This window comes from Cydia pomonella, chromosome 1, assembly GCF_033807575.1.
Source record: "Cydia pomonella isolate Wapato2018A chromosome 1, ilCydPomo1, whole genome shotgun sequence".
Lineage (NCBI taxonomy): Eukaryota > Metazoa > Arthropoda > Insecta > Lepidoptera > Tortricidae > Cydia > Cydia pomonella.
In genome coordinates this window covers 1111666-1138821 of record NC_084703.1, presented here as the reverse complement: position 1 = coordinate 1138821, position 27156 = coordinate 1111666, and the positions used below count along the sequence as shown (strand labels likewise).

At 36.7% G+C, this 27156-nt stretch overlaps 1 protein-coding gene across 2 annotated transcripts in view; it reads right to left on the bottom strand.

Moving 5' to 3' along the window:
- The window catches only part of LOC133526372 (uncharacterized), a 43276-nt gene that overhangs the window by 7932 nt on the left and 8188 nt on the right, over positions 1–27156 (bottom strand). The window contains exons 2-5 of one of the 2 annotated variants that reach the window (XM_061862973.1): positions 26274–26503; positions 25582–25642; positions 9332–9449; positions 7661–7681 (exon numbers count right to left, since the gene is read on the bottom strand). In XM_061862973.1, coding sequence (XP_061718957.1) covers positions 7661–7681; positions 9332–9449; positions 25582–25642; positions 26274–26503 — 430 coding nt within the window. The remainder of the gene's footprint in view (positions 1–7660; positions 7682–9331; positions 9450–25581; positions 25643–26273; positions 26504–27156) is intronic. The other variant, XM_061862982.1, reaches the window with a different exon arrangement.

The following is a 27156-nucleotide window of genomic DNA, read 5'->3' as shown; positions in this document are numbered from 1 at the left end:
AGGCAGGGTCACTACCCACTAGGCCAGACCGGTCGTCTACACCACAATTACACACCACCACCACAACACAACACAATTATACACCATAATTTTCGTCTTGCCCATGTTTACTTTTAAACCTACCTGTTGTGAAACTGCTGATGAGGTAACCAAAATATCGCAAATTGAACGTGAGGTACTCGCCGTTGATCCAGGAGCTTGGGTAGATACCTGCAATGCCTGCGGTAAACAGTTTCGGAGAAATGACATCTCCACATCTGACATGTTACAAGTCGGTGCAGTTGGATTGACTGATATGATGCTGGATTCGGACTGATATGATGGCGTTTTGCACTAATACTTCTGTCTTCCGAAATATCAATAGACTATGCGTCATCACCGGAGAGACTGAAGCACTGCCCACGCCTCGATCGAGTCAAAGGCTTTCTCATAGTCCACAAATGCCAAGCATAGTGGCCGATTATACTCTTCCTTCTTAGCATACGGATGGTAAGCAGTCACCGTAGCCTATGGACGCCTGCAACTCCAGAGGTGTTACATGCGCGTTGCCGAACCTTTAAAAACCTGTACACTCCTTTTTTGAAGAATCCCATACTGTACACCCTCGGGAAAACCTCGGCAGGGAGCTCATTCCACAGCCGGAGCGTCCGCGGGAGGAAATTCCTCTTAAACCGCATAGTGCGCGACCATTTAGGCTCTAGGGTATGAGGATGAACACCCTGCCGACGGCGAGCGGTGCGGTGATAGAAAGTGGCCGTTGGCATCATGTCAAACCATTCTTCAGAGCACAGCCCATTGTACAAGCGGTAGAACACACACAAGGAGGCAAAGTTTCTCCTTAGACTTAGGTAATGGTTTAATGCCGCTTGTGAGTTTGGGATCGTCGACGATTCGTACAGCGCGCCTTTGGACTGTCCAATGGTCCAAGCTGGCGTCCAGGTGCTCCTGCCCAAAGGTGACAGCAGTACTCCATGTGGGGACTGACTTGCGATTTATATAGTAGCAGTCTTTGCCCCGGAGTAAAGTATCGCCTAGCTATATTGAGTTTTTTGGATGCAAGCGTAACCTTCCCTTCCCGGGCCCAATTTTATAAAGTTACAAGTTACAAGTTTACAGGCGTTTACTGGGAACACTTGCTCCGTTTTTTACAATTTGCGTTTTATAAAAGTACTGTGTTACAATTTTACAGGTTATCGGTACGAGTGCCTGTAGCTCAACCATAGACGAAAATATGGGAGTTTAATAGTTTTAAACTCATAATCGAACAAGCGTTTTATAAAAATATTGTAAATTACAAGTGTAGGTTGGTACACTTGTAACAGAAACTGACATAGGTCTTGAGTCCTGTAACAAGAGCTACTAGTAGTGTCTCAGTACTCTCAGTGATCCGATCTCTGGCTCGAAATTTTTACTATTTATTAAAATGATTTTCCTTCTGAGAGATTCTTCAGAGTCTTATATACTCGTATTATATACTTTTCCATGATCTAACCTTATCAGTTTTTGTTAAGTATCTGAAATATATAGTAAATAAAGTGACAATATGTTTGATATTGGTTTTATTAATGAGTCGTTTTATTTTATATACTAGGAAAAGGATTGGTGCCGATATTTGTCGTTGATTTAATACCATTCGTCTCTTTATTTAGAGTAGAGTAGAAAGCGTTTATTCGAATAAGTATAGTGCACACATTATGGTAAAGTGTATTCATAATTTTCGATACACAGCGTATCTTTGAGCCGCTACCGAAACGATATATTTTAATGTAATAGCCCACGAACTTCGGTTGTAAAACAGTACTTATTTACTTATTAGGTATATATTTCATTAAATCTATCGTCCTTTGCCTTAATGCTTTACCTGAAAACGGCCCGAAAAGTGTATCTTTGGCATCGAATACCAATCTCGACCACTCGATTTTACCTTCATTTCTGACCATTTTTCCATTAATAATTGAAAACTAACAACAAACACATACAACAGCAGCAAAATTCAATGAGTATCTATGAAAAACTTTTTTTAAACAGTGATGTCCTTCACACCTGTAGATGTCACTTGTAATCGAGATTGACCATGGTTCTTTACAACTGTAATTATCTGTGTGTATTTATAAAACACCTGTAGCTGTTCACAGTGCATTACAGGTGCCTGTAGCCTGTACTCTTGTAACCTGTAACTTGTAACTTTATAAAATCGGGCCCAGGTGGCTACGAAATTGGACGTCACTGGAAATATCGACACTAAGGATCCCAATACTCTCTGACTCTGTGCCTTGGAACTGTGGGACCACTCTGGGACTTAATTAAGCCTGTGAGCGATACGATTAGTGATGACTTTGGAGAACTGCTACACTTATTCAATTTGTCACTTTTTTGAAGAACCCTATCACCATACTCCTGTTTCATGCTAAAAAAAGGTTGGACTAGCCGAGATGGAAAGTGTATTTATTGCTTTCAGTTGCTCAATGAAGAGTATCTTAGTAAAAGGCTCCCAGAAATGACACCAATCGAAGGCCTTATACCTGCGATCACTCCAGAAGAGGTAAAGGTTGCTATTAATTGCATGGCTAACAATAAAGCGACTGGCCCAGACGACCTGCCTTCTGACATGTGGAAGATGTTGGGCAGTAGTGGCGTGACTTTTCTCACTAATCTCTTTAACAGGATCCTCATAGACGGAATACCAGATGAATGGAGAAATAGTTACCTGGTTCAATTTTATAAAAACAAAGGCGACATTAGATTATGTGGGAACTACAGGGTCATAAAACGACTCCCACATACCCTTATGGGAAAGAGTAATCATCACTGAAAATCAATGTGGGTTTGTAGCCGGAAAGTCCACAATCGACGCTATACACTCAACCTGAAACCTAATGGAGTAGAACTGAGACAACAAGACCGACCTGCATATGATATTGATAAATCTCGAAAAAGCATTCGACCGCGTACCGAGGAAACTGATCTGGCAGTCTCTGAGAGCTTAAAACGTACCAGAATGGTATGTCCACCTGGTGATGGACATGTACAAAGATGTGAAAACTAAGGTAAGGAGCCCTGCAGGTACCAGTGAACAGTTCGACGTAAAAGTGGGAGTACACCAGGGTTCAGCCCTCAGCCCACTTATTTTTAACCTGGTTATAAACTACCTCACTGCTGATATTCAAAAAAAGCCACCATGGAACATTCTGTACGCGGATGATATAGTACTTGTTAGTAAAGACCCGAAGGAACTGGAGTCAACACTAGAGCAGTGGCGAGAAGCTCTGGAAAATGCTTGACTGAAAATAAGACGGAGTACATGCACTGTGACTTTTCAAAGTCTCAGAGCAACGCAACCATACATATGCAGGTCACTCCTCTATCAAAGGTCCTTTGAATACCTCGGTTCTATCTTGGCAAGCGATGGAACCATAGAACCCGACGTCTCGAACCGCATAAGTACCGGATGGATAAACCGGAGAGAACTTACAGGCATATTATGCGACCCCAAGATGGCTATTCTGGTAAAGGGAAAAGCGTACAAGACTGCGGTCAGACCAGCCTTGCTATATAGTGCGGAATGTTGGCCCCTTAAAAAGAAGCAGAAAGATCGATTGCACGTAGCAGAGATGAAAATGCTGCGATAGTCGGGAGGCGTTACTCTGCTCCACAAAGTAAGAAACGAGTACATACGCGGTACCTTCCGAGTAAGACCAATTCCGGATAAAATTTGTAAATCTAGATTGAGGTGGTACGGCCATGTAATGAGATGCCCAAAAGAGCACATCACGAGAACAGTGCTTGACATTGAAACCGGACCGAGAGGACGAGGCAGGCTCCGAGACACGTGGACATCTAAAATAAACCAAAATCTAAAATCAGCCCAATTAGATCCATAGACGACCCAGGATAGAATGGCCTGACGAAGATCTTGCCAAGAAGATGATTTTGCCAAGGCTATCGACAAGGTCTGTGATGAGCGCTTACTTCTAAAGCTGTGGCATTTTGGTATACGCGGGGATCTTTACCGTTGGATAAAATCTTATGTAGAAAATCGTTCGCAGGTTGTCGCTGTGAGAGGGCATATTTCTCATTATAGGTCTATTAGTTCTGGTGTGCCGCAGGGTTCACATTTGGGGCCTTTATTATTTGTCCTTTATATAAACGACATCACGGATTGTGTCAATAATTCAAACATGCTAGGGTAACAGCACCAGTGGCCAGCCAGGAACCAGTAGTCAGCCTTTTAAGTCGTTTATTGGTCATAAATATCTGGTATATTCGATTAAACAAATCGCGAGTAGTCAAATAGGAGCTCTGATTCCTTATTCGTTAATACGTAACGCGGCAGGTGCGGTGAGGTATCGGGGAGAAGAAATATACTCGTTCATAAAGGTGATGTTTGTTGACGAGAGCTAGAATGTCATGTCCGCCATATTTTTTACTGCACGTGGTGTTCTTTTAACGCGTGAGAAAAAACATGTTTTAATATAAAAAGTTACTGTTTTTTGTTAATGATGGGTTTATTGGATAGTTTATCTATTAAATTGCGTTATATTTAAATAGAAATATCAATATTTAACTTATAAATTGAGGAGGTTGACCACTGGATACCACTTTTTTACAAAAAATCCAGTGCCCAGCCTCCCGCGGCTGACCTTTGGGTTAATAGTATTTTTTTTTATTTTCGATCCAATACGACCGTTAGGACCGTTACATTTACATTTTCAAATTTAGTTAGGCATGTCTCAGTCAATTTAAAGTAAAACCCAGTAGTCAGCCGCATTTGAAGTAACGTTTTAATGCGGCTGACCACTGGGGTTCACGGATCCAGTACTCAGCCATTATCTTCCTTGGTACGTCGCTGCCAAATATTATGAACCTTAAATCATTTAAATAAGGTTCAAAAGTGTATACATACTTTTGTTGAGAAATATTCCAATATCTAACGGGCCCCTGCACGGGTTTCACCAGCATTTAAACCGATTTTAAAAATAATGAATTCTATTAAATAAACAGATTCATTAATAAAAAATAAGAAGATAAATACAGTGTTTATTAGTTTGCAAGAATAATTTTAAGCACCTATGGCCTACAAATTTCGTGGCATGAGAATTGTACTTATAAGAGCTTCCTACCTAGGAATGATAAATATCATAATATCGTTAACTTTAATACAAATAATAGTGTTTTTTATTTCATTGTTATTAATAGTTTATAAAGGCTGAGTACTGGGTACACAAAGGCTGCTTACTGGATTTTAGAGGCTGACTACTGGAGAAAAGTGCCATTTTTTGTTTAATCTTAATTATAGATATTATAAAAAGGATTGTTATTTTTTGACATACTTTGTTTTAAAACTCTAATAAACAATTGATCTAACCATTTTATGCGTTTATTTATCCGACTAATCCTGTAGAAACGTCGAGAGTACAAACTTTAAAAATGCGTTATAAGGCTGACTACTGGTGCCTTTACCCTATTTATCTATTTTTTTTTGTTTTTTAGTTCGGTTGTACGAGTTTTTTTTGTAACTTTTCATAAGACTACTCAGAAATTATATTTCTAGTTTAGTACTTATATAAGTTATATGGTTTTCATATTCTTATTAAGGAAACTGTAAGTCTATAAGTCTGATTACCCTATATTGTAATTTATTATCATAAGAGACTGTTTGTTTCTAAATAATGAAAAAAAAATCGATTAGGAGAGCCGACCCCAACTGAAATGGGACAAGATGAGGACAAAGAAGAAGAGACAGAGACAACCGCAAAAGTTGTAAATAATTTTTATTTTATTACATAAATACGAGTAATCGAAACGCCTTGTGTTTAAGTACCTACTTTTTTTTGCGTGGTTTTATCATTTCGAGTATACGTCTTAACATTGAACCCCTTGCAAGCGATATTTAAGAAGTTGAAAAATCTTTCGCCACCACCGTGGGTTTTTTCGCGGCGCACCGCCGGCGCTTGATTCTTTCTGACCGGCGCCCATGTCTAGTTGGGAGCTTGTCCTATAATGTCTTGCTGGCGAACACTTTTTAAAACATTCGCCAAACTTCGGCATCAGTTCACACGCGTCACTTCACTTTGTTTTAACAGTTTTTTGCTATTTGATGCACATTTTTATTTATTTCGATTAAAGGATGCGTTTAGGTCCGCACCAATTTAGGAACTTCGCCAAGATGGCGTCTCATATGAATGCCGCAGAACGAGACGGCACTAGAATTTCTGCGCGTTGGCAAAGGATAGGTAATTGAAACCTACATTTAAAATACTAGTAAAAAGCTACCTTAAATAAAAATATCAAATTTAAAACTCAACAGGATGATTTCGTAATAAATTGGTCATTTATAATATCATTTAAACATATTCTACATCACCTCATCATCTTTGGTTAAATTACAAAATGTCAAAGAGTCTCATGATTTTTGTTGTTTTTTTTTTGTGTTTTGCTCATTATTATTGCTTAGAGTGTAATGTTGATATGTAGCTTATACCTAGTCTTTAGAATGTGTCGTTTATATAACAATTTTTTTATTTATAAGTTTTTAATTGTTTTTCCACCCATTTGTGTTTACTTTTCTATAAATAAATGTTTTAGTCCAGAAAAAAAAAAGAAAAAACTTAGATATTGATTTAGATATTTTGAACTATTCTTTACCTAAGTTCAAAAATGTTTTGCTGACCCAAAATTGTAAGTAAATACTTATTATTATATTATATCGTGTATTTTAAGTGAAAATTAGTACTTAGCTTAATAATTGTTCCGTGGTTGTGTTGTGTACAAATGTAATCGAGGTGTGGGTAGTGTATAAGACACTTATGTATGGAATATTTTAAAATGTTGTTTGCCTGCATTGTGTTATTGTGCCTATCAAAATAATATAAAACAAAAATAAAAATCAATAAAATTATCTTACGTTATCAATATCATGCAGTAATAATGTGAAAGTGAAGAATGAAGAATTAACCATGGAGCACGTTTAACCATTCTTTAGTCAACACCCGGCAATCCATTGTGCCTAGTTGTAACTCCAGCCAAAGAGAATTGATTGTAATAGAGAGGTGAAGTTTTAAAAACAAACGTGCCCCTTAGTTGGATATCCAACACAGATGGCGCTGTACTGCACCATATTTTTTGCGGTCACTGAATTGTCTTTGTTACCGCAAAATTTATGGACCTCTAGAGCGCCATCGGCATCTCGTTTACCTGTCAAATTAGAAACACGAAGTTGTAGATTTTACACATCTTAGTCAATCAATATATTTTTGGTTGAGCTATCACTTAACTAAGAGCAACCACGGTCACACCTTTGATACTCGTATTGGCGCGAATGTTATAGGTAGGTATATATTTGATCTGCCGACCTTGACACGGGCAAAATTATCCCACTGGACGGATGCCTTATTAACATTTATTAAAACGGGACTTAATCTTCTCCGAGACCACGGGGACAACGCCATCGTCGAAACGTCGGAGGTAAATTTTCAAACTTTATTTTTACGCGATCAAGTCCCGTTTTAGTAAATATTAATTAGTAAAATCAGATGAGATGCCATTATTAAAAAAATCTGAACTGAACTGCATTATAGAGGAAGCTTTTGTTCGTATTTGACTTTCCACCTGATGTGCTTTTCTTATCTATAATATGCTCGAATGACTCTGTGCAACTTACACAAATACTATTCCAACGTTCCTGTGTAATAAAATAAAGGTTAGTATAATCCCACTAGTCTTGCTTCAAGTACATTCTATTTCATAAGAAAAATGCATGGTGAGTTGTATGTATATTTGCGTAAGCAACTGAAAGGAACGAATAATTACTTTTCTTTGGTGCGATACGGTCAGTGTTGGGCATTCAAGAACATTATCGTTATTTGAATAAGAATTCGTAAGAAAACTTATAAACGAGGGAAATTCAAATATTAAACATTTATTCGGGAAATAGGCCACAGGGGCACTTTTACACGTCCATTGTTACAAACAATCAAAATTACAAAAAACAATTACAAATATGGAATCGATGAAATAATAAATACTTTATTAGAGATGTATACTGTCTCTAAATGTCAAATTACACAAAAAAACTATGATAAAAAAATAAAACCAACAAATACTAAAATTCTTTAGAGATGTATAAGTCTCTAAGTGTCAGAGATAAAAAAAGATATTAAATTATCCTTAGAGATGTAGAGGGTCGCCAAGGCTTGAATTCTTATATAAATAATTAAAAGACAAAAAATTAAATCATACAAGAACCGAATGAAGTGTCTCACGTTAATGCCACTCAAAAGTAAAGTTACATACTTATAACATAACATGTAGCCCGTGTAAACAGACCGGCCTCCATAATAATTTAAATAAATAAATAAATATCGTAGGACATGCTTACACAGAGAATATGAGCGCTTCAGCATGAATAGAATAGAATAGAATAGAACAAAACTTTATTTTATGTTTGATAGTCGAGATATGTACACTGTACGAAGCCTCCCTGTGTACGAATCCCTCCCCTCACCTTCCCTATCGTTGTACCTAAATGTTTAGACACTGCGAATAGCTTTACTAAGTCTGACCATTATTGACGTTTTGCGACCAAAATGATTGTCTATAGGTTATTCTTTATACGGTTAGTTTAGTAATATATTTGTCCTCCTAAGAGTGTACTACGTTTTTTATAATTACTTTTCATATATTATAGTTTGAGATATCGTCATTTTTAATAACGTAATAAAAGGCATACCTACTACTATATTAATTACCTAATCAGCGACATACATAATGTTACTCTCGGTATAATGGTTATAGGGTATATTTAGACTTCGTCTAATATACAGTTCCATAATTATTAGTATTATTACTTACTATAAAACATATTTGTTCTAACTAGTGACATTATATAATTATATGTAAGTCTCAATAGAAATAAAAGATTTCCAGTGTGGGTTAGCTTAGGTTAAAACCGAGACCCCAATCAAACGAATATCTATAGAATATCTAGCAAAAAGTGAGTTAGGTTAGAACTGCGACACTATAAAAAAAACAATATTTTTGATTGTAAAAAGTATGTTGTTATATTAAAATATAATATAACAAAAGCCATTATAGAATATATTAAATACAAGTTAAAAAGTAATACAAACATAAGCATTATATCAACTAAGGTTTAGATTAAATAATAATAAAATAAAATCACGTTCTGAGGACGTCACTTTCAATGCAGGTCACTTTCTAAGAATGCCAATTTATGCTAAAAAATTGACGAACTCAGAAAGTGGCTTCAGAAAGTGACTTCCTAAGAGAGACCTACTCCGCTTAAAGAGTATCTGGGATATAAAACACTTACCTTTGTACATACATGGCGTCCTTGGCCCTGAGTAGGGCTGCTACAGCTTCGTAATACTGCTCTACTTCAACATTGTCTGACGCCCAGGGCGCGTAGGCGATTTCATGAAGAGTCTCGACTAGAACCAAACGTCACCTTAACTACAAGATAGAGGCTGCGCTCCCGTACTCATTTAGGAGATTATTTCCACCTGTTACCACCAATTTGTTACCACTGGTAACAGCTAGGTATTTTTCCTCATACTTATATTGAACTCACTAAGAACAACTGATAAAAAATCCACTATTTACCACAAAAATTACTTGATCGTAACGTAGATACTGGATAATATTCTTTTCAGTAGTTACCTACCTACTTATATATCAATAAAATATAATGAACAAGTGAAACTAATGGTACATACAATCAAATAAAATAGCTACTTATATTAAAATTAAAAACGAATCTAAATTAAAATATATCTAAATAAGGCCCCCGCGGGCTTGTGCCAAAGATGCTGGCAGCATTCCCTCGCTGAATGGCAATACTTATGCGCTGCGAGAGAAAGCTGCCAGCTCTCTGGTCACCGGTAGAATCTATGAGTTTTTTACTTATTTCTTTAAATAGTATCTTGGCGCTTGGACCCCACGGCCCTAGTGTCTCGACTCCAAATGCCACAAAGTGGTATTGAGGGCCGAGACATTATATCGTACTCGCTCCGTTGCCGCGTTAAATTGCCATCCATGACAGCCTCTGCATCTGCACCAGGAATAACTCGGAACATGGGTCGAGGCGCCTCGACGCCCTAAGAAACGTTTTTGATTCTGCGCACCAATTACTTCCCAGACACCAATTGCACTATTAGCGAGACTACGTAGTGATCATAGTGTGTGTACTACACACACCACACCCGTTCACAGCTTACTATAAACGGCATGTACTTGTCATTTAAGACAGAATAAACGTATACTAAAGACCAGATAGTTTTCCTGTGACGCCACATATCACAACTACAAGTACCTATTGCAACCAACAAGCGAGGCAGGAATCCCATTTTTTCTCACTTTACATACATTTAAAAATAAATGTAGTGGGAATTTTTTACGTCGGTAGGTGATTCTATAAACGATAACTAACTAACTGCTTTGGCTCAGCAATCGAAAAAGAATCTTGGCCTCCGAAACGAGAGAACGCTACCTGTCCCGATCCAGCGCGGTTTCCTGCCATGAATTGGTATTCAGCCGACGCAGGTCCGCCTCCACGATATCACACCAGCGGTACCTGGGGCGCCCGATCGGTCGACGGCCGGTTGGTCGCCCCAAGTACGCTTCCTTGACTACGTGATCCTCCCCCATTCTGAGTAGGTGACCGAGCCAGCGAAGTCTGTGGGATTTAGTTACGCCGATGATATTGGGCTCAGCCACCAACTCTTCGATCTCGGCATTTTTCCGGATCCTCCAGGAGCCGTCGTCACTTCGGACAGGTCCCAGGATCTTCCTGAGCACTTTTCTTTCCGACGAATGAAAAGTGCTCGGGTTTTTTTTTATAAACGATAGTATGTAAAAATAGATTTTTCGTCACACTTCCTCAATAAGATCTTTTTTCAGTGAGCGTCAGGGTGGCGGGTGAACCTCAGCGAATTTCAACGAAATAATTATTTATAAACATATTGTACCTTCTGTGTACCTCAGTGTACCTTTAATATAAACCAGTGTAGTGTAACAAAAAAGACGTTATGTTTTAAATATCCCGCTTCAGGGAGTATTACACTGGTTTCTATTAAAGGTATACTGAAGGTACAATATAAATACATTCGTTTTGCATGCAGGATTTCACAGGTCCACCCGCCAATCTGACGTGACGTCAGGTTGGCGGGTGACTCTTGTTTTGAGCCTAGCTTGTATTAGGGATAGATATACTGATTTCTATTACAGAGATACAGTCGAGGTCAAAGATAACTTTGGAATTGAGTGTTACAAAAACATCTTTACATTTAAATAAGTTTACACACAGCGTGACAAAACACGCTTACAACACACCTGACAGATTTATCTTTATATTTACAATCTTTCTTCCATAGAAAAATTAACATACATTGTGACAAATACATGTTTACATTGAACGTTACAGAAAATAATATTTCCAGTCAATGTGCCATAAATATGTTTACAATACAAGCGACATTTGAAACTTAACGTTCAAGTGTACATTTCTGTAAATAAATTTATATATTTTATACTTACATCTATTGCTACCTAAATACCTTTACAAGTTGATTCAAACCACCGTTCTTATGTTAAATAGTGACAATCATTGAAAAGAGTACAATATTGTCAAATAATCCATTACTTCTCTTTCAGTTTGGGCATGACGTCAATGATTTATAATAATAAATAAATAATAAATAAATATTATGGGACATTATTACACAAATTGACTACGTCCCACAGTAAGCTCAATAAGGCTTGTGTTGAGGGTACTTAGACAACGATATATATAATTTATAAATACATAGAAAACACCCATGACTCAGGAACAAATATCCATGCTCATCCAGGAACAAATATCACCAGGATTTGAACCCGGGACTTTCGGCTTCGTAGGCAGGGTCACTACCCACTAGGCCAAACTGGTCGTCGAAATGTTTTCAATTGCTTTAATGTGATTATTACTTTCAATATTTTTGGATATCACAAGGTCTAGAGTATTCACTTGAGGAATATACAGGTTGTAACAAAAAATCCGTGTAACCAGAAAAGGCAACATAGATATCAAATCCTGGCTCTGAATAACATCTTATAAAAAAACCATCAATATATTTATATATAATATTAAATCTTGTAATCCTGAATTACACCTTCGTCTTCGCTGGGAATAACAAAGAATACTTTACGATTTTTATTTTTTGCTTTAAAAAGAAGTTTGCTTAGAAAGAAGTGTGTTACTCACCCAAATTGCAAAATATCCGTAAAAAATATTCCATATTGTAATATATCGTAGTAACATTGTTTCCCTTTAATAATGAAGCAAGATAGAACAATAGGGTTGTTTCCAATTTTTTGAAACGCTTGTATTACGTTCTATATTAGCTAAAAAGTTGCCCTAAAATTCAACTTTTGTACTAAAAACGGTTTTAAATATGTTAAATTAACAAAATATATTTTGACAGATGCTTTTGCGCCCAAAACGCTCTTTTTGAAATTGTGTGACGTCACAGTTTACGGTTTGACACATAACTACATACGCACGTAGAAGATACGAACTGTCAACTGACATTTATCATTTGTTGTTTATCGCCTAACTGTCAAGAGTGTCAATCCGAGAGTTGTGACGTCATCAGAATCTTCAAAGACGTTTCGAGTTTGGTCACGTGACGTGTGCCAAAAGATATTTTAAATTCAATATTTACAAAAATATGGTCATTACAGGTCCCCTCAAAGTAGTTTAACATGTTCTTATAATCCAAAAGAATTTATTGGGATACAATTCTGCCCTAAGATTTGTAGATGGAAACAACCCTATTTAAAGATGTTTCGATTCGTAATTATAAAAACTAAACAAAGAAAGAACCTTAATGATTTTATCGTTGTTGTTAATATAAATGAAATGACACAGCATTTACCAAAATTAGAGTTAAACATGTATTGGCTGATTAGTGATCTGTACCCCTAGTGTAAATAAATTCGATTTCCAAACGTGACGTACGCGTTTGCGTTTAGTCTCATTTTGTATTGGATTTCGAAAGAGCGCGCGAAGCGGGACGTCTTGGAAACTCAAAATCCTATACAAAATGAGACTTAACGCAAACGCGTTCGTCACGTTATGATGTCGATCAAAGTTACACTATGGGTACTGTATATAGGCTGTGATGGAATTGCCGATTTGATCGGTATTGGGTGTTAATCAAGCTATCAATCAATGAAAACATTTAAAATGTGGTACATAATGTGGCACCTATCTATGGTGCTATTATATCCGTCATTAGAGTCATTAATATCGTAAAATCTTCCTTTAACATAAGAATCCCTTTTTCAAAATGTTATTTACATTTGTCGGCGTGAGTAATAGATACATGCCATATCACCGCTTTTCAGTTAAATATTTAGCAGTAAGAAAAATAAAAATTCGCAAAAAAATCGTTTTTGCGTAAAATTCACGTTTTGTACACCGAAATCAGAATGGAACAAATGCTATGGAAAGTGGTTACAATGTATATTAATGCATCATTTATCTTGGTGAACAAATATAAAAGCAAAAAAGCATATTTGTTGTTTTTGGTTTTCCAGATCCAAAAATAACAGCCCTCGTATAGGGTCTCGAACCATACTCAACTCTTCAGTTGACGAAACCACCACCAGATGGGTACATAGCATGCTCTCGAACAGAGTAGCCACTCGACCCTCAATACTATAGAGCATGAATTTTATACCACAAAAGGGTGCCCACAAGGAGGCGATCTTTCCCCTCTATTATGGTAAGGTAAGGTCGTAAGATGTACAATCATCTACCGCGGGAAATTATAGCAGCACCAAGTCAAATATCAAATATCAAACATTTATTCAGCAAATAGGCCACAGGGGCACTTTTACATGTCCATTTTTACAAACAATAAATAAAAATAAAAAAACAATTACAAATATCGAATCTATGAAATAATAAATACTTTATTAGAGATGTATACTGTCTCTAAATGTCAAATTACACAAAAAAAAACTATGATAAAAAAATAAAACCATAAAATACTAAAATTCTTTAGAGATGTATAAGTCTCTACGTGTCAGAGATAAAATATAAAAATATATATTAAATTATCCTTAGAGATGTAGAGGGTCTCCAAGGCTTGAATTCTTATATAAATAATTAAAACACAAAAAAATTAAAACAGACAAGAACCGAATGAAGTGTCTCACGTTAATGTCACTCAAAAGTAAAGTTACATACTTTAACATAATACATACTTTAATATAAGTGCGTCACTTTTTAAATCGAAGCTTAAAAAATGGCTTCTCGAGCAGACGTTCTACGACCACAAGCAGCTATATAAAATGTAATTAATAAAGTTAAAGTTAAACCTATAGTTTAACATTGTATAATATTGTAGTTACATACTGTAACCCTGACATGTAATTTTATATTATCAATAAATTATTATGATTATGATTATGATATGAACCCTTAAGGGGTCGTCCAGAAATCATGTGATCGTTTAGGAGGGGGGGGGGGGGTCACGATGGGGGAGGGGGGGATCAGAGAAGATATCACGTGTAATTTTTTTTTTCAAAGCGGGAAAGCTGAAAACAGCAATATTACTCAAAATGTAATGAGATCAAATACTCCGCTCTATTTTAAATGCGTATTTACCCTTAAAAAACATTCATCGCACCAACTTTAAATAATTAATATTAAAAAATTTCGTAGCGAGTAGATTCACGGTTTCACAGTTATTTGTTTATTAGCATCCAATGTGTATTTTTATATGATGTCCAAGCATGGGGATCTGAACAAAGACCTTTTTTTCTGAGTTCATACAAGGAAAACAAGGAGAAAAGAAGTGGTTTCAATCAAACTTTATTTACTTATTGTTAGTTATAACTGTTTTACAATTACCTACCTAATTATTATAAGTACTAGGTATATACATTACTCATGCTTTTCAACCGCAACTTAGAATTGTCACAATTTGCGGGAGCTATGAGACGTTTTTCCTCAATCATCCGCCATTGCTATCAAAAACGAGAGAGAGATAGCATCTTAAACATATACTCGTACAGTAGAAACGACATTAGATTTGCTTAGCGTATAAGGGTACACGCAACATATAAATAATAAATAAATATTATAGGACATTATTACACAAATTGACCAAGTCCCACAGTAAGCTCAATAAGGCTTGTGTTGAGGGTACTTAGACAACGATATATATAATATATAAATATTTAGAAATACTTAAATACATAGAAAACACCCATGACTCAGGAACAAATATCCATGCTCATCACACGAATAAATGCCCTTACCAGGATTTGAACCCGGGACCATCGGCTTCATAGGCAGGGTCACTACCCACTAGGCCAGACCGGTCGTCACATAATTTTATAATCACGTGATCTTGTGGCAGGGGGGAGGGGGTTGCGTTAAAATCACCAAATATCACCACGGGGGAGCGGGGGGTCAAAAATAGGTCAAATATGATCACATGATTTCTGGACGACCCCAGAACTGTAAAACAAACCTAAATGCACTGGCTAACTCCAACAAAGTCATACTTAGATGTACCAGGGCACTCCGACGTGAAAGGAAACGAACTTGCTAGAATGGGCCCAGACACACCCCTGGTCGGCCGAGAACCGTTCTGTGGAATCACAAAACGGGATGCATATTCTCTGCTCAGCAATTTAGAAAAAATAAGGGCAAACGATTGCTGGAAGTTCGTAAAAGGACAAGAACACTCGAAAACCTCAAAGGGTTCAACAGCAAAACTTCTAGGGAGCTTCTAGGGCTCAAAAGATGCAAAGCCGGCGCGGTGACCAGAATATTGACTGGACACTGTAAGTTGAACAAACACATGTTTCAAATTGCAAAGAAACAAGATGCGACATGCAGGTTCTGCAAGGAGTCAGAGGAGACTGCAATCCACATTCTCTGTTCCTGTGGACCACTAATGTCAAAAAAAAGTATCAACTTAGGGCGGCACGTATTGCAACCCTATGAGGTACAGAATATTACGGCCCAAAGAATCTGGAATTTCCTGGATTCAACGGGGATTAGTAATGAACTTTAAAGGGCTGTCACAATAGATCAATGCCTGGTCGACGTGGCACTCAAAGGCCCACAAACTTCAATAATAATAATAATAATAGGGTCTCAAAGCTTAGCTGCGGTCTTATAGACCCCTCAGACGCAGTGTTGCCAGGCGTATGATAATTATCGTACATGTACGATAATTTGGATTCAGGTACGATGTACGTTCCAAAGAGCATTATCGTACGCAAAAGTACGATAATTTCAGCCCGTGGACGATGCCACCAAAAAGTCTAGTATTTGAAGCAAAATATGACACTTTCCCTCAGAAATTGCTTTTTGAGTGTTCGGCTCCTCGGTGTAAGTCAAGAATGTCGAATGTTCCTGTAAACCGTTTCATGCCCGTAGACGGTTTCATGCGATATCGAATGTTTTGAATATTACTTATGATAATTTATTATTTTATTTTAAAGTATATTAATATACAGGCTTATTATTTGTTTGTTTTTCGCACGTGTTTAAAGGCAATTAAGCCTCCGAACCAATTAATACATTTTATCGTTCATCTTATAGGGCACCTGCGATGTTTAGTTAGGTGGCACAGAAATATGTCTAATAATTTCTATTGTAATGTAACTTTGATAGGTCAAAATCGGAAAAAACCAGCTGGCATTTGCGAATTTTATATTTTGCTCTGATCAAGATGAAAACCGACTGTGAGGAGATCCAGAGGCCTTTTATTATCAATTTGAATTAAAAAAATTAAAAAAATGCCGCAGGTTTGAATTACAGACAAAATTTTTCATCCGATCAAGATGAAAATCGATATCTGACGATCCGAGAGGACCTTTATAACGAATTTTAGGTCAAACATAAAAAACGCCCGCCATCTTGGATTTCTGCATTTTTCCGCTGATCAAAATGAAAATCAATATCTGAGGATCTGAGAGGATCTTTATAATGAATCTCCCTTAGATATCGATTTTGACCTCGATCAGAGCCAAAACTCACACATCCAAGATGGTAGACATTCTTTTTTTTTTCATTTTTTACCTCAGGTTCATTACAAAGGTCCTTTCGGATCCTCAGATATCGATTATCATCATGATAAGAGCAAAAATGGAGATTTTCAAGATGTCGGGCGTTTTTACCCAATCTTCCCTCGTAATCATAATGAAGGCCCGTTTATCAGATATTGATTTTAATTATGATCAGAGAAAAAAATGCAGAAATCCAAGATGGCGGGCGTTTGTTTTATTTTAGACCTCTGATTCATTATAAAGGTCCTCTAGGATCCTCAGATATCGATTTTCATCTTGATCAGAACAAACATGCAGAAATCGTATTGAACACGTCCTCAAGGAACAGTTTGTATGGGAAAATATCATTATTGTTTTTACTATTTTCCTCGCATTCTTTCCATATTTTTTCACCGTTCAAACCGTCCCTGGACATAGAAATATTCATCGGTCCAGCCGTCCGCGTATGTAACGATACCAAGACTTAGTAAAAATGTTCACATAAAAAGCGCCACCTACAACGACGATTCGTATTTACTATCACGAATTTAAATTATTAAAACAACAACCTGAACAAATTTTAAATGAAAGTTTAATATCAACGATTGTTTAAAATGCATAACATCATCCCCATATAAGACCTGTTTTGTTTGATCAAGAGAAATTAAAATAATATGATCCTAGCTAAACTATATACGTGTGTAATCCCATATTTTTCCAGTGTTTGTTGAAACGACAAGCACATCATTTATCTGAACAATAAGGCATATTTCTTTCATTCAAGATATAATTTTAATACTTCTTACTAAGACTGTGACAACGGGCCGCCATTAGCGAACTAAATAGCTCCGCGGCACAAAGTTGACGCCCCGCCCGCTTCGGCACAATGTGGTGTGGGGTCTTTTTAATTTACAGAGCTAGTTTATTTATTTATTATTTTATACTACGTCGGTGGCAAACAAGCATACGGCCCGCCTGGTGGTAAGCAGTCTCCGTAGCCTATGTACGCCTGCAACTCCAGAGGAGTTACATGCGCGTTGCCGACCCTAAACCCGCCGCCCCTCGTTGTATTTAAACTTTATTGCACAATACATGAAGAGTACAAATGGCGGACTTAATGCCAGAAGGCATTCTCTACCAGTCAACCATGAGCCAAACCGCAAGATCCTAATTGGTGCAGGGTCAGAATTCAGAATACAGAGTAAAATGATAAAAAAATATCACAAAATTATACGTACATAAATCATATGATACATAAATATACATACATATATAAATATATTACCATTGTGAAACATCAAGAGGACGACCTTTGAATAGTTTGAATCTTGTTAGCTAGTTCGTCATCTATGTTTATTATCAATCGCTGGCCAAGACCATAAGGCTCGCACTAACAAAAAGTTATCAGATCTCTTGTAGGGCCAAGCTGCTAACTCTACAAGTCCTAACTTTTCAAACTCCACACTGTAGTCATAATATATGGCTTGGCTGTTTCGCTACCGTCACATGGGCGTAAGGTGAAAAATGTATACAATATTCATTATTTTTAGGGTTCCGTACCAAAAAGGTACAAAAGAAACCCTTATGGTGCGACTCTGTCCGTCCGTCCGTCTGTCACATCGCTAAATATGTCGAGAACCACTTAAGCTATCGATTTGAATTGGTATAGTTATGAACAACGATAACCCAGACAATTTAAAAGTTTTTATTTTTTTATTAACTATGTAAAATGTACATTTTTTTTTTTAATTCCGCTACCTAAAGGTTGTCTGGAAGAGATCGCTTTTTAGCGATAAGACCGCCTGTTGTTTACCTCTTCTTTATGTGTTGTATTATTTGTACTGTTTCTGTATTGAGGTGTGCAATAAAGTATATTTGTATTGTATTGTATTGTAAAATGCTCAAAATGAAGAGGGGGCAAAATTTAAAGTCCAGTGACTAGGTCAAGTGGGGTATCATTTGAAAGAACTCAAATTGTACAATCCAAAACATTTTATTCTTTTTTTTTCATAGTAAATAAAAATTGATGTATGGAGGAAAATGTAAAAAAAAATACCATTTCCCCCCTTATCTCCGAAGTTTACCGACGAAAAATTATGAAATTTTTACTTAATATTAACATTACTATAAATTTTACAGCAAAAACATTATCTTGGTAACTTTTTTTTAATTAACAAAATACATTTCCGAATTCAGTTTGCAATTTAACCAACTTTACTTATGTTTATTACACTTGAAATTTCTATGAGATTACATTAAAGAAACGTTTATTCAAATAAAAGCAAAATTTTTGAAATCGTGATATATACATGATAGAGAATTATCCTCGAAAAACCAACATATGTGCATTACATCGCACTAATTAGTTAGACAATTCGCCGATAGATGGCGCTGTACACAAATATGCTTAGGATAGGTACATCTGATCAAAAGTCTTTCGCCTTTATAGTTACACGAGATAATTCAAAGTTTGTACGGAACCCTCGGTGCGCGAGTAAAACGAAATCGCACTTGATCGGTTTTTTTTATTATCAAACGGCCAAGCCATATATTTTGACTAAGCTGCAGAGTTTGTGAAATTAGAGCTTTTAGAGTTAGAAGCTTGGCCCTACAAGAGATCTGATAACTTTTTTACAATAGTGAAACGTACTCGTACCCTTAATGTACCTCATGTGCCGCGTGGGAAATCGAACGTACCTCTATAGTTTGGCAGATATATGTGTTTATATAAAAAGGGTCCGGCTGGGGAGTAAAATCTGCAGCCAGACCACGCGTGGCGCTTACGATTCCGCGTTTAACCAAAAAAAAATCATAAAAATAATAATTTATAGACCATTTTTTAAGTAAAAAACGATTAGTTCAGAGGTACATAACAGGTATGTTCATCTTTAAATTATGTCTTGAAGTAGCGGATATCGGCGGGTCCAGAAGTCGTCCGGCTGCAGATTTTACTCTCCAGCTGGACCACATTTAAACACATAGGTATATCTATCTGCCAACCTAAGAAGGTACGTTCGATTTCCCACATGGCACGTAAGGTACATTAAGGGTACATTTTCCCATTATAATCTGAGTGCAATCAGGCTAAAACGGACTTGATGTATACGCGCCTTAACCGAATGAATGAATGAAATAAATTTAATTTGATATATTATTATAACATTCTTACACAAATCCTTACAAACAACTATACAATTTATGAAATACATTACAACATTTAAAACATTAAAAAAAAACAGTTTATATGTAAGAAATCCGCAACGCATGCTTCGTCAGGTGGCTACAAATACAACATGTCACGTCCCAAATATACCACTGATGATATCCGCATCAGGCTTCGTTAGTTTTTTATTTATACAATTTAAATTAAATTAAATAATCATCACGAATCGTACCTGGCTCAAATGTCCCCATTACGCGGGCAGCATTAGCGCGCTGAATGGCTAATGAGATCTGTTGGACCGGGTACGATCCGGACCGGGGATCGCACCCCCTGTCCCTCAGCCGCCGACCCAAATCCCTCACAAAGTCCCTGGCCTCCACAGCCCAAGGCCCCGCAGTCTCGACTGCAACTGGCACAAAGTCGTATATTGGTTCCAAGGCAGAGTACTTGGCATGCTTCATTTTGGCGGCATACTCCGCGGCTGTCCCTGCAGACCTGATAGTGAGACTCAGTGGGACGGTGCAAATGTACTCACGCACGTCGCATTCCACAAGATGCATCGACCCTTCTGCCATGGAACCAATGTCAGACCATCAGGCCTCTTGCCATCCGTGCGGCACAACCCTGGAGGCTCCAAAACGCAAGGAATATTGGCCGACACCAAAGCCCTGCGGATGACATCATCGATGGTATGATGCCTGGAAAAACGGCCCGCGCAGCGCGCGGGGCGATGTTGTTGAAGCGGACTTGCGCGATCTCCAGGCCGATAACTGGCGGGAGATGGCACAGGATCGAGACAACTGGCGTGGACTCGTGTCGGAAGCCAAGACTCATTTTGGATCGCTGCTAAGTATAGTAGTAGTAGTATTACGGTGTTATTGTAAGTCAATGTAAAATCCTCGCTGGTCTCAGGTGTTGTCGAGGTGATAAATAAGAGTGGACTGTAGTCTAGACGCTGGTTTACGTCCAAAATTACAAAAATACAAAAAGTGGCAAAGTCGTTGGGAATCGGATAACAAACGGTAAGTTTTTGAAAGCTCTAAGAACTGTCAAAGTTTTGAATACGAAATTGCCATAGTTAAATTAGAACATGGAGACATTGAATAACGATTGAATTTGTGCATTTAATTGAATATTTTAATTATAAAACTATGCAATCTGAATGAAATAAATTATAAGAATATTTTGTACATTAAATTATTGATTTTTAATTGCAAACATTAACGTCTTAACTTAACCTAATGAATGAAGGATCAAAAATAAGTCCTTTTATGAACGATGCGTAACAGTCAAGGATAGTACAAATATTTGGCTTTATTCACGATAGGGAATTTCAATACAAAAACGATTAAGTATGTTGTCAACGTAATAAGATCTTAGTTCAACAAGTCGTAAATGTCTCTCAAGTCAGTGTGTGGGTTGATAAGAAGCTCATCGGGTTCGTGCAGTGTAGTTAAGGTTTCAGAGATATACTAATTATTTTCAAGGGAAATAACATTATGATGTGTCATGTATAATTTGGAAAATCCTAATGTATTTTCTAAGGATGTTAAATATTATATGTATGTGGTTAGACAGTTAATTTGCAATAAGTTAAAAAGGCTGGTCATTATAATAAAGTAATTTTCATCTCTCTGTGACTTCATTAATCTGTGTATACATTTTATATTGATTGTTTACGATTGTTGATATTGTTGAGTTGTGAGAATGGATTAAATGGTCATTCAAAGATGGGTGGATTTCAAAATCCGGCGAAAAGTTATGTCACGGTTTTTATTTAAAAAAACTACTCACTGCAATTATATGTTAGTCGTGTTAATAAAATCCGGTCCAGGTTTTGAAACATATAAAACATTGTATTTAGACAAGTAACATCTATTAAGTTGTAAGCGACCATAGGCTACGGTACTGGCTTACTATCGTGATGGCCTTATGTTTTTTGTCAATATTATATTAATAGATGTATATAATTACAGCAATTAATCAATCAATCATCTGAAGAGTGCGAACATCAGTCTCTAGGTTAATATTTAATGTACGTCAAAATTAATGTAATGTATTAATTTTGACGACCGGTCTGGCCTACTGGGTAGTGATTTGCCTACGAAGCCGATGGTCCCGGGTTCAAATCCTGGTAAGGGCATTTATTCGTGTGATGAGCATGGATATTTGTTCCCGAGTCATGGGTGTTTTATATGTATTTTTATAAATATTTATATATTATATATATCGTTGTCTAAGTACCCTCAACACAAGCCTTATTGAGCTAACTGTGGGACTTAGTCAATTTGTGTAATAATGTCCTATAATATTTATTTATTATTATTTATTTAATTTACATACAGTATCTGTAATGCCATACGATAAATAATTCTTACCGTCTACTGAAACACAACACACCTTTTAAATAATTCTTACCGTCTACTGAAACACAAAACACCCTTTAAATAATTCTTACCGTCTACTGAAACACAAAACACCTTTTTAAAATGAATTTACTCACTAAACTCACGAAATACGCGAGTTTATTTTTAACGCTTACCAAAAACTTTAAAGGCGATTTACTCAAAACTGTGTTTTTATAAATGGTAAAGATACATCTGACACGGTAGGGCAGTTATTACCCAGATACATAGAAAGGGATATTTTGAGGTGTAACGTGTCCTTAAAAGCCAGTGGAAGGGCTCGGATCAAAAACCAGATGTAACGATAGCCGTCGATAGATAAGATAGTTTAAATTTAATGATATATTTTACGATATTTTATACAAATTACTGAGGATGCGACTAAGAAAGCTCGACTTTTTGTGCATGTAAATGCAAAGGCCGAAGGTTACACTGTATGGTCGGGCCAAGGCCGACGTTCAATGCGCGCGAAACGAGCTTTTACATGGTGCCCTATTGATTTTCCGACAAACAATACGCCGATTTTCGATTCGCCGACAACGATTCGCAGACGGGTTATTTGGCCGAGTAACTATTGGCAGAATGTCATTACGCATAATAGTCGTTTGCACGAGTAGTCAATACGCAGAACATTGATACGCATATTTACGTTTCGTAGAATAATCATAGAAACACAATAGATCGAATAATCATCTGGCATTAATATTGATTAACAAAACTTCGCTCTTATTTATGGCTAGACTAGGAAATTACTAACCTACACAACAACTTTTAGTTTGAGTCTGATAAGTATGGTTTTCATATATTTAATTACTTATATACTTATTTTCATTAACACAAATGACCATAAAATTGTATGCCTTGAAAGGAGCAATTCTTGTAGTCTGTGCACGACTCTTCTCTTTCCGAACAGACTCTAAATGTATATGTATATACATTTTGGGGATCTCGGATCGGCTCTAACGATTTCGATGAAATTTGCGACGAAAAAGCGATCTAGCTAGGTCCGTATCTCTGGGAAAACAAGCATTTTTAGTTCTATACATTTTCCGAGCAAGGCTCGGTCGTCCAGATATTAAAAACCTATATTGCATAGGTTCGATGGCCCACCGGTGGACAGTTAAGAGTGTTGCTGTTTGTACAATACCTATGCCTTTGTTCATATTTAAGTAAAACATTTATTCAAACCAAAACTATGCGTAACGCATATACTTAAAAAAGGTTAATATTTTATTTCATCCTTTTTGAAGTCAGTTTTTTTGTAAGTAAAAACTTTATTTCGAAAATAATGATGTATAAAATGTGAAACGTTAATCGACTAAACATTCCTTAAACGAAAAGATTACTCTGCCATACGAAAATCGTCCAATAATAGTTCTGCTAATTTACACAGGAGCGAACTGTATGTGAATCAAGAGTCTGCGTGACGTTAGTCGACCGAAAGTTACATCTACAAATAAATCACTCTGCGAAATGATATTCGGCGAATCGTTGTCTGCGAATCGATAATCTGCGAATCAATTTTCGGAGAATCATTAGGTACCCCTTTTACATATATAGTGCCTGGTAAGCTTTGCGCGCTCTGACGTTGTCCACCATACAGGTACACTGTACATACATTCAGAGTGCGCGTGGTACAGTGCCCCACACGGCAAACTCAGACGAAGCCCGACATTCCGAGCACGCAATCTTACATACAGGGTTTCTACGGCGCCCTTTGCGGCATAAGGTCAGGCGAAACTTTAGTTATCACCCAAGTAAGTTGGTGGTAACTACGTACTGGATTTTTTGTCAGTTGTTACTACTGAGAACAATATGGCGTAGATGCAACTCGGTAGTGCTATCCGCACTGCTAAAACTGCACTTAGGGTAAATGCACCCGTGCTCACCCATGCATCAGTGGTCATTTGCCTATTTTTGGCTGTAATTAGCAAAGTTTTTGTAATATTCATGTCAAATGTAGGTCATATTATAGATTGATAAAATATTAATCTAAAAAAACCATACGTTTTAAAATAATTGTCTAGCATGAACCTTAAGACAGCACTACTTAAAAGTAGTGCTAAGTAGTGCTTGTCTTATGGCATGAAGGGTTATGTGATATCCGCCTTTTTTTGGAGTGTCACATGGTATTTTGATAAGACGTTAGCAGCCAAAATGTAACTTGTTGTTAAAAGAATGTGGACTACTTCACATAATTAATACTGAATCTAGCTGAAAAAAAGTAAAAATAAAAAATTCTTAAATCTATATACCTAATAGTAACATGTTTAGGCGGCAGAATAAACTACTTTTTTTGTACGAAATCCAATAGTCAGCCTCCTACTTGCCTTTTCAGGGTGCCATGTGTTTCTATAATTTAAATGTAATAACTATGTACCATGGCTCGCAATAAATGATTTCTGGCTGACTACTGGGTTCGAGGCAGTAATTTTAAAAAGGTCGTCAACCCAGAAATCGGTAAGACCTTTTTATTTTCAAATGAAATATAAGTCGATAGATCACGCACCTTTAACTATTTACATTATTATGACTTTCTGTGATTTAAATAAATTAAATGCCCAATAGTCAGCCACAACCACTGGAATTTGAGATCGTTGAGCTCAGAACCAACTAGTCAGCAAATAGATTGGGATGGCTGGACACTGGGTACTTATAAGCTGTTTATTGGTACACAGGGGGCTGATTACTGGAAAAAAGGCCTTTTCATTATATTGAATGAAATATTCCCAAAAACAAAACTCAATTAAGTTTTATTCTTTATAAAAAAAAATTATTAAATTTAGAACAGCAAGAACATTAACAATACTTATTCGTGCATTAGTGAGCAAATTAGACGATCTTAATCATAGAAATTTCGTAAAAAGGCGGACTACTAGTTAGTGCCTTTACCCTATATGTGGTGAAACCATACAATAAGTTCGGAAGTTATGGGATACTTACGATGTCTATTTCGAAACAGTTGACAACAGTGTTTAGTTGAAGTATACCATTTGTTGCCCTCCTATTATTTACAATAACAATATACATAATGGATATATACACGAGTATTACCATAACTAGCTTAAATCTAAAATAGGCCCTTGAAACATTGTACCAAGGATGCTGGCGATATCCTCGTTGTATCTACCAGACGCTTCGCGATTTCTGTAAACCACTTGTGCGCGCTGGGGGGCTTCGGCTTCGCCTCAAATTGTTAATCTCGCCACTCGCCTTTTTTGACCTCTCTTAGACAACGGTTGCATAAAATACTATTAAACACCGTTAAGAAACCTGGACTAACATTTATGAAAAATAAAAAAAGTAGATCGGGATGTACCCAGCATATGTGTTGTAAGAAAGGTAGAGTTAGCCCATGATGAAAACAATATACGTTTTAGAAGATGAAGATGAGAGCATTTATTGTTAAGTGTTTGTAAATATTATAAATATGTCCTAAGGAAAGTACGTAATTAAAGTGATTGCTTAACAAAGTTGATTACTTTATAAAAAACACAAGAGTGAAATATATGATTTCACTCCATATATTGGCAGTTCTATAAAAAAACTATGTCATGAACTAAGCTATGATTGTCATGTATGTAACATGTGTTATATTGTCATGAATGTAACTGTGCACTTTTTCGCGGACTTACCTTAAAGTGGTGCACGTTATCCCTCCGTATTATATCCGTGTAAAAGTACTCGTATACAGGATCCAACTCCTGGACCAACCCCCTGACGACCTCGTGCTCCACTTCGTTGTCGATGACTAACAACTCGGCCCCGTCTTCATCGCACCGCTCTTTTGATGCAATAAAGCTTCTTTCTTGCTCCAACATCAGGCGGTAGCAACTGCCTGTTTCACGGATTTTGTTAACCCATACTGAAAGTAATAAAATAAGAAATTTCAGTCAAACAGACATTACCAAATACGAGTAATAGCCGATTATATTAAAATAGCATAAAGTATTATGCCTGGACCGATAAACTGACTCGGGTAAAGTGGGCATTTATGCCGCAGTTATATAAGTTGCTAACAAATGATTTGCTGACATTTTAAGAGATGGCAATTCACAATAAATCAATTAACTTTAAATATAATAATAAAAAATCATATAATTTTGTTGTTTTAATTTACCGAACAAAATAAATAAATAATTAATCATTGCAGTGCATTTAACTGATAAGATTATGGAGTGTATAAGAAGGAGGAAAATCTCTTATGGTAGAACAGTTGTAAAAGGGCCCAGCTGTCAGTTGTAAATAATAGTTCGAATTCTCTCCAGTGGCGCTAGGGTGGCACAAGGACATGACATGAACTTAGACTATATAATAATATGTATAAGTAGAGATGAAATGGAGGAGGGGCAACCAATAACTCAACCAAATTACGTAAGTTGTTTTTTGTATCTTGTCAGGAAAGTTAAAACGTGTTTTTAATTTTGTCGCATTGTGTATTCTGTCCCTCAGGGGCGCACGCCTTAGACCATACATAACTAAACTAGCTTTTATGTCTCAGGTATTTGCGTACAAAAA